Source organism: Strigops habroptila, chromosome 3 (genome assembly GCF_004027225.2).
Source record: "Strigops habroptila isolate Jane chromosome 3, bStrHab1.2.pri, whole genome shotgun sequence".
Classification (NCBI taxonomy): Eukaryota; Metazoa; Chordata; class Aves; order Psittaciformes; family Psittacidae; genus Strigops; species Strigops habroptila.
In genome coordinates this window covers 53,234,971-53,249,054 of record NC_044279.2, presented here as the reverse complement: position 1 = coordinate 53,249,054, position 14,084 = coordinate 53,234,971, and the positions used below count along the sequence as shown (strand labels likewise).

General features: G+C 35.6%; 1 protein-coding gene across 12 annotated transcripts in view; it reads left to right on the top strand.

Annotated features, from left to right (window-relative positions):
• Window positions 1-11,798, top strand: part of CCDC91 (coiled-coil domain containing 91) — a 114,548-nt gene extending 102,750 nt beyond the window's left edge. For all 12 annotated transcript variants that reach the window (XM_030479391.1, XM_030479393.1, XM_030479383.1 and 9 more), the window contains one exon: window positions 10,619-11,798. In XM_030479391.1, coding sequence (XP_030335251.1) covers window positions 10,619-10,741 — 123 coding nt within the window. In that variant the 3' untranslated portion in view covers window positions 10,742-11,798. The remainder of the gene's footprint in view (window positions 1-10,618) is intronic.
• The last annotated feature ends 2,286 nt before the right edge of the window (window positions 11,799-14,084 follow it).

Genomic DNA, 14,084 nt, shown 5'->3' with positions numbered 1-14,084 from the left:
TTATTGGTTTTTTAGCTGGAGAATTGTTTGAAACTTTTCAGAACTGGTTATGTGCAGAAATTTTCAAGCTGTTTTTATACCAAATCTTGTAGCTTCTTTGCTCTATTTCTCAGGTATGTCTTTTTGTTTTACTGGTTTTATCCTTCTGCTGAAATTTGATTTAAAAAAGTAAATGGGAAAGTTGGACTTACCAGATGTGTTCTGATGAATCTTTCTTACGATTATGTCCTGCAATTGGATTCCTGCAGCAAAGCCAGTGGGATCAAAATTTGAGGCTTAATCAAGCTGTCTATGAAGGTAGAGAAACATGTAAAGAAGTAAGTTTTCTTACCTACAGCAATAGTAAGATTAGATAGATAAAGCAACACGATGCAATTTCCTGTTTACTTTTTGTATTCAAATCATCATGAATGATAAAAAGACTAAGCAGCCTTTACCTATGAGTTGGAAATTTAGCAAGATGCTTAAATTACTTTTATATATATAGTTAATAAGTATATAAGTTCTTTTTCTGCCTTGGCTGCGGGCTACTGACTCATAATTTGTCAAGTGTGGTTTTTCCCTCCCTTGCCCCCTACACCACCCCTTAGCAACAGCTTCTTGCCTTTTCTTGTTTTTTTTTTTTCTTTTTAATAATTTAAAATAAGATATTACTAAGGGTGTAAAACCCTACTGTTTTATTTGTGGTTGTTATGTTGTTATTTCACTGCAAAGCCTTAATACAAATCTGCATCTGGAAAAGAAGCAGAATAGCTAATCTGGTAACCAAAGGAAGCTACTTTGGAGAATATACTATGCTCATGTTGTTCTGGCTGGCAGTTGCAGAAGTAATTTGGAATTGTGTAGAGCATAAAGCCTGCATATTATCATGTTTTACTGGTGACTTCTCCTTTAGAATCTTCTGCTTGTGGTGGTGTAAGTGATGACCTGCTGAGAGCCATGGGTACTCAATCTGTGTATGCTTTGAAACAAGGAGGTCTTGTCTTTGATGATATTGTTGCAGCTGCAGCTTTATGAAGTGCTTCTTCAGCAGCTGTCCTGAATTTTGCTGCAGTAGTTTGGCTTCAAATTCCAAACCGAGGTTTCCAGTAAAACATGTCTGTCAGTAAAAAGTATTAGCAAAAGCTACAATCCTCTCAGTACTGAAGAAGTTGTCCAGTAGTAAGTATGGTCTCAAAAATGCCTGTCTGAATAGTAGTAAATTAATTTTCTGCTCCCTGAATCTTAATGCTTAATTATTTATTTTAATGCATATATGCCTACCACTGACTTAATGCAAAATTTATCAGAGATTCACTACAGGCTGATTTTCCTTGTTGAATTTCTTTGCGTGAATCCATCGACTTTAATCTACAATGGTGATTTTAGAAAGATACCTGTATTTCATGTGATTATCATCTTTGCCTATGCCTTCAAGAATATACTGTTTCATCCTGTCACATCTTATAATTAAAGTTTCATTAAAATGAAAACTGGAAACATGACTGTTAAATCAAGTGTTCCTCAAAACTAAGATAGTTCTTATGCTTGTTCAGTACGTACCAAACTCCAGTGTGTTGTTACAGGACACTTTGCTTTAGAGATAGGTAATGGCATGTAGTATCACAATTTCACAGGAACCTTCAGATAATCATGATATAATCCAGTCTCCTTGATATCTAAATTGAATAACTACGGTCTGACTCCTTATGTTATCTGTAGTTTCAGCTTTGTATATGACGTTGTTTTTCACTTCCCAGTCTAAAATAGTGATTCTCTGTGATGTGTACTATTAACCGTTGTATTTCTTCTTAGAGGCAAGGAAATTGTTCTCCTGGTGAATCTTCTATTAATGAAGAATCACTTTAGATATAGTTATTTAGAAAGCACCCATGGAATAGTCATTAGTCTGCTTTTAACCAAACATGGTTACCCTGGATTAATTTGGAACATCCATACATACTGACAAATGAAGCAGATCTTTGGTACCCAATCCTGCTTTTCAAGAAGCAGTCTGATAGTCTTCAGGCACTTTCCTGGAAATATGGTAATCTGTGGTTATGAAGCTCCACAGAAGCCCTCTGTAATCTCTGTGAAGTCATTTGTAGCCATATTAAAGCAGCATGTGATGGTGCCTAATACTGACTTGGGTACTTAAGATTAAAAACAAAACCCAAACAAACCAAACCTATTAAGGACTTCTGCTGTCTATGAGGACTCGGGATCTGACAAGCCTGGCTAGAAAGCAGACTTAGTCACTTACAAATCCTTTATTTAGGTGCTGTTGTATATTTCTAGTTCCTTCTTCCATATCAGAGGAGTTGATCTGATTAATTTTGCCCTTAGTTACACTGTGATTAGTCTTCTGCTTTGTGCCTACCTTGTGGGGACTGGAATCTAGTGTGTATCAGAAGCTATACAGATACTTTCCAGAACCAAATGATAACCAGTTACTTTTCAGAGATTTTGCAGACACGGCTGAGTTCCAGTTCTGGGTAGAATCTGATCTTGCTCAGGAAGACATACAGCATAGATTCACTTGCATGGCTCCATTTGCTAAACAACTATAATAGCATTCACAGAAGTATAATGAGAGTTAAGGTGATGAGTGTCAACAGGGATAACATTAAAGTATTTTTAATAAATAGGGAATGATCAGTATCTCTGTGATTTGTGTCCAACTCAAGTAATTTCTTGCCCTTTTTTTTTTTTTTTTTTCATTCTCACAACCAGTACAAAATATTTTGCCCAGTGGAAAATATGAATTGATCCTGTCTGGCATAACACATGGGAAATTAGTTTGTTTGAAAACAGCCCAGTCTAGGCCAGTAGTCTATAAAACATTAGAAGCAGTCTGCAAAGTAATTCCCTGATATAATCTTGTATTAATTCAAATATATGCATTTTTCATTTCATGTACAGGTACCAGATTTAATTGTTTTGTTGTTTATTTTAGTAGTGGAACTGATCTTTGCTTTCCTAATTTTTAAGTAGTCTATTTAATACTCTTCAACCATGAAAAAAGAGAAGAATGCAAGGTGGTAGGTAATACAGATTTTTGAGTTTTTAGGTAGGTGATACAGGTTTGGAGTTTTGTTTGTTTGTGGTTTTTTGTTGTTGTTCTGTTTGTTTCTTATTTAGCAGGAGAAGCAGGATGTATTGATGCACAGTATGTGTTTTAGTAGAAGTTTCCTCATAAGAAGGAACCAGAAATGGCAGAGTGTACTTTGTTTCAATGCCTGCAAATAGAAGTGAATTTTAGTAACTTCACAATTCCTGTAGCTTTCATGTCAGCATTATAAAATCCTACGATCTTGGAAAGAACAGTCAAAGGCTGTGCATGTTGATAGATGTACAGTGGAATATTACTCCTCAACAGTGAGATAGAAAGGAAAAAAATGTGACTTCCTACTTACATTAAATCAGCATTTACCATGCATCTGATATAAAGCCATAAGAAAGACACTTGTTTCCTATAAGTTCAACAAGTTTTTGCAAAAGCTTTTATTTTGGAAACTTTTAAAATTCAATAAGATTTCTGGTCACATCTGACTTTAATAGTGGGAGAGGCCCTACTGTGGTCAAAGTTTTGCCTGCATCCAAAAGTTTGCAGTTTCAGGGCCTCATTTGTAAAATTACATAAGTGCATTTCATTGTATAAGGTATTCAGATTCAGAACTACTGTTTGCATATATTTCTGTAAGTTTCTCTTAAGTGTATTGAATCTGATTTTTAGACCAATCAGCAATTATAGTAGCAATTATGATAGCAATTAAACTCTACATATTTAGTGTATGGCAGTAGTCTTTAAATAACATGGCCAAGGAATCCTGTGTTCCCAATCTGTTAAATAGGTAGGTCACCCCAGAGATTACTCATGTGATTCTACCCAAAATATTTCCATTGTTATTTTTGTAGGTTTAGATGATGTCCATTTTTCACCTTCTACAGTAGGCTGAGCAGGTGCTGCAAACATTTTTAATTCCTTTATGCACTCAATCTCATTTCCTTAATTGAAAGCAAATTTCCTTCTCTTATTTATATGAAGGAAGGTTAGTGTTTTCTTACATTTCTGTGTCCAGCTGGGAGAAGTAGAGATTCTGAGAGGGTTGACAGGGTGTTTTCCCACCACCTTCAGAAAACTAGGCAAATCTGTTTTAAAGATGTGTCCAACATATGGTATTATTTTAATGGTTTCACTGATCAAATTCAGAGCATAAAATCCTTAAGGTTTAGAAATTGCAGCATTGTTTATTTAAAGAGAAAGAAACATTTTCACATGGCAATATAATTTATTAAACATCACTCCTGGAGGTTCAGTCCTGAACACTGATGGCTTTCTAATGTGTAGCAGATACTGTATAAATTACAGCCATGAAGAACCTTGTTTTTATATACTTAGTCAGTGTTATCAATAGTAGAAATTCACAGGTGGACAGACAAAAATGTCCTGTTCTGGGATTAACTCTAAAATAAGCTCTGCTACACATATGTACCATATGGATCTGTTTTCCTCCTCATCCATTATAGAAATGAGAGGAAGTAGTTCATTGTTTCCTCATCCAACTCTCAGATTTGCAGGTTCCTCAAGGTAATAATTTTTTTATATGGTCTATTTAATGTGCTAGGGAAATTTTTTTAAGCCTTCTGTTGAATCTCTGGGGAAAAGTTCATGTTAGTTCACTGGGGAAGTGTTCTGAGCCCATAATTTTACTAGAAAATATAATCACATAGCTGAACTTCTGCAACTACAGAATTTTTCAGAATCATGTCAGCCTCATTCACTAGTGTGGGTTAGTTGTGGAGGGGAAAAAAACCCAGCAAACCCTAAACATTATAAAAATTGTACCAAACAAACTCCTCCTCTTTGACTCTTCCTCAAAGAGGGGCATCTACCACTCAAAATATGAGAAAACATTTAGGAATCTCTAATTACACTGTAATGTTCTGCTGGGCACTGGGTTTGTTACCCAATATCCAGTGCAGTATATGCGAAGAATCCTAACACTAAGTTGCATTAGCCAGGAACAGTGCACAAATATCACAACAAAATCTCGATTCTTTTTAGCTACAGTATTAAAATGTTCCCTTTCTACTGAAACAAGGGAACAGGAAATATGTAGGTTTGCTGCTACTTCTTTGAAAAAAATGTAATGGTGCTATGATGATGTGTATAAATAATTATTTGTGGCTATTCAATATTCATTGACTTCAAAGAGTTACCTTGGCAGTGAATCCTATTCAACAGCTAACAAGTAGCTACTTATAACACTAAATAAATGGAAAGCCTTTATATCAGCCTCACTAATCCAGACCTGCCACACACGATCTTCAGAACACATTCTCTTACATATCTAACTCTGTTTTCAATTCCTCAAAACATTCATTTTGCATTTGAAATTTCCTGTCTTTGCGTGAGCATGATTTTCTTTGAGTGACAAGGATACTTTCCAGGATTTTAAATCCTCCCCCACTGACACCCCCACCTTTACAGATGAATATAAACATACTGTGATAGAATGTTTTCTTAATGCACTTCTTTGCATGAGTTTCATGAGAAATCAGCAGCACTCAAAAGCTGGTTTCTGATTTTACAATCTTTGTGGGAAACTGCTTCATAATTTTATAATGGCATGATTATTTTGTACTTATTTTGCAGTGTACGTATGTGTGATCAACCATGAAAAATACCAGTAATAGAAGTAAAATTAAGAACTTTTTACTCAGCAAATTTGCTCTTTTTTAATCTCTGGTCGTTGTATTTGTTGAATCTCATGATTAAAAGAAGATTGCAACTTTTACTCATGTTGGTATTACAGAGCCAGAATACTGAGCTGAACTGCATTTGAATATATTACTCATCAGATTATCACTTGAACTACAGGTAAATAGTTCAGTATGTATTTGTATAAAGGTAGCTGCCATTTTCTACAGTTACAAATATATTTGGAAAATTATGTAAGAAATAGTTTTGAAAAATACAGTTTCAAACATCTTAATGTTTATACAAAAGTGAAAATTTAAAAGCCATATGTAACATGAATTTTGCTTTCTTCACTTTTCTGGGTGAACTTCAGGCCACAGTGAGATTGATAGCAAAACATATCTTTAGTATGGTGAGATCACAATTTCAGCCATAAATATTCATCTAAACCTAAAGTTATATTTTCCATAAGATATTTTATTAGTTACTAGTAATGAATAATATAATTCTGACATATAGTAGTTATTTATAGAGTTTTGACTGGGTTTCTCTTTTAGCAGTTTGAAATGTCTATTGGGTTAGACAATACTCAATAGAGGAACTATTTTCTACTTTAGACACCAGCTGTGTAGGCTTCCATTCCAATTTATGGAAAGCATAAGCTGTATGACAAAAGCTAAGAAAACGTAGAGCTAAGAATAATTACTAACTTTTGCTTGAGCTATGGGTTTATGAAGCTATACAGGGCAAGATGGATTGACTTAAAGTAAAATAAAGCCGCCTGGGAGGAAAGCAGTCACCTGGTGGCAGTATTCTGCACAATTACGTGTAGCTTTTCATTTCCCACGTCAAATTCTTTATCCAGTGATAGGAGTCCTGCTGAGGCTTATGCCTCCCTTCAGGGCATGCCTTGCGTTGCTCAGAGGCACGCTATTCTGGGTGATCTAGGGATGTGACTGAGGCAGGACCTCAGACGGAGTCTTGTCTGGTCATCTTGGGGCAGAAGGATGGTGGAATAACACTTTAGACCTCAAAAGTGGACTGAAGGTTTAATCAGAAGGGAAAATACAGCAGTGAATGTGTTAGAATACCTTGCAAGAATCAGCTCATTTTTGGAAAATTAATGTGTCTCAATGACTGTGGGAGTTTCATTTCTTATTAAACAAATGTGTACAGAGTTAAAAAGATACTTTTGAGTAACTTAAAATAATTGAAGTTCAGGAACATGTAAAGCTGGGGGAAGAATAAGGAAGGGGGGACATTCAAAGTGATGGTGTTTGTCATTCAAAGTGATGGTGTTTGTCTTCCCAAGTAACTATCACGTGTGATGGAGCCCTGCTTCCCTGGAGATGGCTGAACACCTGCCTGCCCATTGGAAGTGGTGAATAATTTTGTGTTTTTAAAGAATTATTTTAAAACTTTTTTTGAGGGTAGTAAAACACTGGCACAGGTTGCCCAGAGAGGTGGTGGATGCACCATCCCTGGAGACATTCAAGGCCAGGCTGGATGTGGTTCTGAGCAACCTGATGTAGTTGAAGATGTCTCTGCTTATTGTGGGGGGGGTTGGACTGGATGAGCTTTGAAGGTCCCTTCCAACCCAAACCATTCTGTGATCCTGTAACACTAAAACTTTGAGCTGATTAAAGCTGTGCCAGTAGAACACAATGTACAGAATTGGGAACTTTCAACTGGGTAGGTTTCATATGATAGAAGAAAAACATTGATTAGCTATAACAGTGGTGGTGTGATGTAGAAAATTGCCCTCTCGTGGTAGATCTGGACCAACACAGTGTATTTTTTAGTGTCTTCAGAACTAGAACAGTTAGGTTGGTTTGGTTGTTTGAATGCTCCATGCCTAAAATGTTGTTCATACAGATTACATTTGCATATGAGTCACATTCAGTTGGAATTTGCCAGATGTCCATTTATGTTTGTTTAAATAATGAGATCATTCCATGAAGTGATCAGGACCTAAAAATAGAGGGAAGACTGTTTAGAAAAACAAGATGTGAAGTGCCTTACTTTACATATTTTCACATCTCATAGCATATTATGCCAGCAGAAGCACAGCAATGTTGAGGGACTGTTCAAAAAAAAATGTGTCCACTGCTAACACTTCATTAAACAATATATTATATAACAAAGCTTCATTGGATTTGTTTATGTTTCCCAGCTAATCTGTCCATTAATGGGAATGTTCTCCTGAATACATTCACATGTACCATTTTCAAAGCCAGCATCATTTTGCTGCTTCTTGTTTTGTGTTATGTGGAGATCAGTCTTTTCAGAGTGTTTTGTCATTTACTGTAGCGTGGAAGAATGTTAAAATGTTTGGCTCAAGGCAAAGCTTATACATAAATAGAGTACACAAGGGGCAAGTGAATTCCAAATTTGTATGTTATTGAATTTACATAAACTCTTTAAAACCAATAAACTTTTCTTATGCACAAAGGGGGACTACCAACTAACCACTTGAGTTTAGCAAAGACTCCTCAAATGCGTACTTAATTCATGAGACTTTTAAAATGTTTCTCAAGCCCCAAGAAATTCTGTTTTGTTCATATTGCAGCCAATCACTGAACACATTAAACATTTACATTAGTACTTGGTAAAATAAATTTAGCCATATATAATTGAGATTGCTGCCTTGGTAAAGCAAGTTAACAGCAGCATATCAGAATACACATCTGGCAAGCTACTTTGATCTTTTTAAAGCAGAATATGCAAGGAAAGGCTGCAAGAAAAGAAAACAGTTTAACCAAAGCTCTTGGTCAAAGCTCAGTAAAAAGCTATCTAGTATAGATGATATAACATGCAATAAAAGGAAACCATTGAAAATCAGTTTCATGCAAAGCTCCTCCAACTGATATATCTACCAGAAGCAACAGAATTTGATGACATAATATGTTTAGAGAAAGAGGTTTCTCATGTTCTTTGCTAAAATGTAACAGATGATATTATGTGAATTGCAATGTATCTGCCCATTCCTCAGAGGAATATGGGTCATGAGCACAAAACCATCTGCTTCCCTATGCAAAATGCTCTTTATATTTTGGACCAGAGGGAAGAAAGGAGGCAAGATACCTTTCAAATCAGAAGAAATGCATCATCACCGCAGCAGTGCGTTTATGTTGTTCGTTTGTTCTAGACTGCCTTTTCTTGGTACAGCATCTTTAGAGCTTAGTTTGCTGTTTCTAGGTCTTTCATCCTCTTGTCAGTAGCAGCTATTACTTAAATATATCAAAAGCAGACTTCTCTGAAATTTATTTGAACTAGATTTGCTTAAAAGTCTTGTAAATCAGTTGGTTAGGTTCACATGGGCCTATGTATGGAGCACTAATGTCTGCTTCTGCTAGGAGATGTAAAAATTTGCACAACAGCTGGAAACGTGCAGAAGTACATACAAACATTTACTGAAGGAGAGTTTTATGATTGTGTGGCTTCTAGAAAATACGTGTGTATTCTGCTGGTGACTAGATTTGACACATTCATCTCTGTTGAAACAAAATGCCAAAATATACAAACTACTGGAGCCTGGTTTTGCATGTTAGAAGAACTTAAAGAGCAGCAAAGCACAGGGTCGTAAAAATGTTTCCCTTTGTGTATTCAATCACAGCACTGCAGCTATACCCTGAGTGCATGTTCAAAGTGAAGTGGGAAGGTAACACGAACTTTGCCTTGCATTCTGTAATAATATTTTTCAAGAGTATATCTGTTATAAAACAAGATCTTCATTCAAGTGACTGCTTGATCAACTGCTGAATGATGTGCATATATGTGCAGAGTGATGCCATAGGATCAGAGTTTTTGTTGAAACCTGTAATTAAAGCTGTGAGTGCTAGATACGTGAGGCACTATATTTTTTTATGATTTTTTAATACATCATTTGCATATAATTGCCACCAGACCCCTAGACTAGTTGCTCTAGTCTTCTAGGGCCACATGGCTTCACACTGGCATTTTCCATGTGTTAGAGTTTGAGACTTTGCTTATGGACCTGTATACAACAGTTTGATAGAAGTACAGAGCTGAACTTCTTTTAAATTCTATTACTTCCTTTCTCTTGAGTGGCATTATTTTTTCATCTTACTAGCCTTGTACCACTATTTTCACTCTCACCCTATGTCATTGTAATATATATATTTATTTAGTTGAATTTGTGGCTGATTAAAGGATAGTCAAGTTGAAAACATCTCTCAATTGTGATATTGTTTAACATTTGAACTTTAAAATTCAAATGAAAGGAATTCTGCAGTGCATTTTATTTATTAATGTCATATATTAATAAAATTCAAATACCTTTTGGTAAACTATGTTTTCATGTTATTTGTATGACATAACCTCCCAAGTCTTGTTCTTGTGTTCCTATCTTTTTGGTGGGGAAGAAAGGGCCATTGTCTTTACTGCAAGTATATGGTTCACATTGTTTGACAGTAGGGGATTCTCGTAAAGTGCTGGAATAAACAAAGTAGGCAGAAAATATTACCACTTTTCCTCTGGGAACTATTTGAACATGCTGCCATTTAAATTAACAGTGCATGTTGAATTTCTGAATATGCAGTTATATGTAGTGTTCATTTTAAAGCAGAAGCAGCACCTTTCATAAAAGCAACAGCTGTAATTTTAAAAGATGCTGTGAGGATTCATCTAGTTCAGCAACTAGGCTGTTGAGCTTTTCCATATTTCTTGTGTAGAATTTGACAGCTGTTGGAAGGTTACTTTTAGCCTTATGTATAATTTACCCTGAAGAAACTCAAATATTTCATTAAAAAATTGTTATTGAATTGCACACATAGAAGTTACTTAGGTTCTTTGTTGTTGCATTTGGTTGTTGAATTTGGGAGTTTGAATATGGTTGAATTCTTACTGACAAATCCTGGCATTTGTTTCCAGGTTTATTTAAAATTGATTTACCTTTTTTTTTTATTTCAACAGCTTGATCAAGTTGTCCGTCAGAGAAATCTGCATAGTTTGGAACTTTTCCTCTCATGTGCACAGAAACAGTTAGGCGTTTTATTAAATGAAGAGCCAACCACTACAGAGGAAAATAGAGACTGACATTCTCAGTACCGTTGATAGTGTGATTGTGAAGCTGCAAATCTCAATACAGCAGATGATGAATATATTCTAATCTTTTGGGATTGTATCGTTGATTCAAGATTGAGTTGAAACTATGCTTGATAGAAATATTTGTGGATGATATTCTTTATTTATTTTACTACCATTATTAGATTGCGAATATGAGAGGGAAAAATTCCCTGGAAAAAAAATTGGGTTTATTTATTATTTTTCTTTCATTACATTTTCTACTAGCCCATGATTGAAGTTCCAGATAACTGCAGCAATGATGAAAACATTTCTGTTATGTCTGTTTCAAATTCGGCATCATGGTTTGATGTAATTTATCAGCATTTTTGATATTTAAAAAAATGGTGAAAAGCATTTAACTGACTATAGATACAAATACATCTCTATTTCCAAAGTATATGCCCAAGTACATTTCTTCAGGTGAGCCTGAGGAGCTTCTTATTTCTTCCTACTTTTGATGTATAACAAGAAGAATCAGTACTGAAACATAGGAGTGTTTACAGGCATTTCTGTAGTCATTTATAAACAACTCCAGCTCCAGTAATAGAAAAGTTTAAAAACTAAACAGTGCATCTTTTTAGAGTAGTGCAAAACATTGCCAGAACCACTGTATAATATGTATTTTATTTCTGTTTTACAAAGCTAGTTTGATTCCAAAAGTCATTTTCTCATGAAAGTACGATTAATGTGACTGACCTCAGTTTCAGGAAGATGTATGTAATTACGTGGAGACTGATACTGTACTGCCTCAGTGGAATTTTTGACAGAATAAGGAGTGCAGCTTGCTGACCTCAAATGCCCTTTCTAAACCCACTGAAGGAAGTAGAAAAACTCCTTGCTGACGTTATTGGACTTTGGATCAAGTCGTAGGTCTTTCTAGGCTTGCTAATTGCAGTATAGAGGGAAATTTCTGTGCCTACACTCTATTGATTGTAGATTTGGGGCCTTACTTATAAAAGAGTTCTGAATGAAATAAGGAAATAAGTGTATGTGCTTAGGAATGTAAATAAACTGAAAATTATATTTCTTATGGTGAGCTTGTGATTCAATGGGGAACTTATGGGATTTTTAGTGTGGTTCACATTATTCAGTGGTGTTTGCTAGTTTTTTGTTTGGCTTGGTTTTTTTGCATCAGCAGTCACTTTTCATAAATTGCTTTTTTATAGCAACAAGGAAACACCAAATGGTTGCATATGTATTTAGCAGTATGAAATATGTACTGCAGAAAGTTTAGGTTTTTATTTAAATATTTTTCTGTGCTTCATTTTCATCATGAAAACCAAAGGTTTTGTCTTCTATGTGCAAAGGTTCACTGAAGAAGTAAATACTGCTGGTTTTACAAAGTGATGACCTCACCTTATAAATGGATGAAAATCCAGGCTTCTTTTTGATATTTCTTTATTGACTGATCAGTTTCCATTTCTTCTGGCAGGCCAAAAAAATGAAAGCTTTGGAGTATGCAATAACCTCCACCTTCCCCACATAGCATCCAAAGCTCTAAAGCTTAGTTTTATTTTTCATTATTTCTGCATAACCATAGAAGAATACAGTTTGTGGAAATCTGGAAGTGAAGGCAGGGAGAATCCAATCTAGCTCCTAGAAGGTGATATCACAGTTTTGTTTTGGTTTTTTTTTTATTCCTACATACAGACAGAAGAACGATATATAAGAGAACATGTTCAAGATCTACAGGGTAGAACTTTTGTGCCTCTGAGGTATGACTGCTAGGGTAACAATCTTGGCAAGACTGATATGTAATGGGAGGAACAAGAACCCTAGAACCAATCCTTCTAATAAAAATGCAAGGACTAAAATGTTCAAGTTAGTGAGTCTGCAGTCTAGAACATCACCAAAGCTCATATAATACACATTTTACATATATATATATGATTATGTACTTATATTAAAAGACGGGGTAACAGTAGATGCAATGTATATAATGTGTTTGTGTATATATATACACACACATATATGTGTATATACATGTCTTTTATTGGTGTCAGTCAGGCACTTTCCATTTTAACACTTCTACTTGATGGTCTAGAACAGAGAAGATCAGAACAGTGGGATTTGTAACTAATAGTTTAATAAGTTAATACCAAACATTGTGTTATTGTACAGTCCTACACATTTATGTTATATTTCTGTATCTTTCTGTTGGCTCCCTATCTGCTTCCCTTACAGAATTCTAGATTAGCTCTGAGACTATGTGTGTACAAGTCCTTAACAAAGAAGGAATCGTTTGCCACATGCTTTTTGTATGCTGTCTATAGTTAAGATATGGGAATATTTGAATTTTTGCTTTTCTCTAACAATCTCATTGTCAAATGTCACTTGAATTCCTTGAAGCACTGAATCCCTTCACTCCATCATAAGAAGGCAGAACAAAGAAAAAGCAGTACTCATTCCAGAGTCTGAGATCGCATTAGTATTTTGAGATTTTTCTGCATCTTTACGTCGGCTTCTGATCAAAAGTTGCCTCATGTCCTGCCAGCTCAGTAAATGGCAATGTTAATTCTTGACTGTGTAAAATTATCCATGCAGACATGACCTTAAAGAGCCTAATTCCTGCTCACGCTGAAACTCCCTTATAGCACTTTAGACCCTCCTCTTCCACTGTGTATTTTCTATGTCCACATGATTGAAGTTACATATTTTCCCCACCCTTTGGATGGATGGAGTGTGCGATAAGATTTCATCTTGTTTCCTTGCAGGAAATAGCCACCAATAAAAATTGTTCAGGAAGGGGGCAGACATACTTTATGCTCACTTTCAGATGATGTATGATGTAGTGTCAGTGCAGTTATCAGTTGCACTTAGTGCAAATGTAAATTGAGCTGAATTGGGGCATAGCAAATCTAGCTTCCAGCTAGTTAGCTTTCTTGATGCCAGGTGTGTAGGTGTTAAAGCACAGAGCACAACATGGCCTGACTAGCCATTCACATCTTCCTGCTTGCCCAGCTGCATTGCAGCCTACACCAAGCAACCTGAAACAGATAGTTTCCTCTAACTGGTTTAGGTATTGCGAACTCTGTTGCAGGAGTGACTAACTTCTGGATGAGATTGTCTTAAATTTTGCGTGGCCATTCTGAGTACTGTATAGAAAGATTTTATAACATCTGTGGCATGCCTTTCTCATTAATGGGTTATATGTGCCAGAGAAACAATGGTCTAGAAAATGCTTTTTACATGGCTATAATTTGGGCCATCAATTCAATTCAATATGCTTGCAGGAACTAATGAAACAAATGTTTTCTGTGATCTGTCCAAAAATACTGTTCTAAGGCTTCAAGAATTGATGGCTCATCTCCTA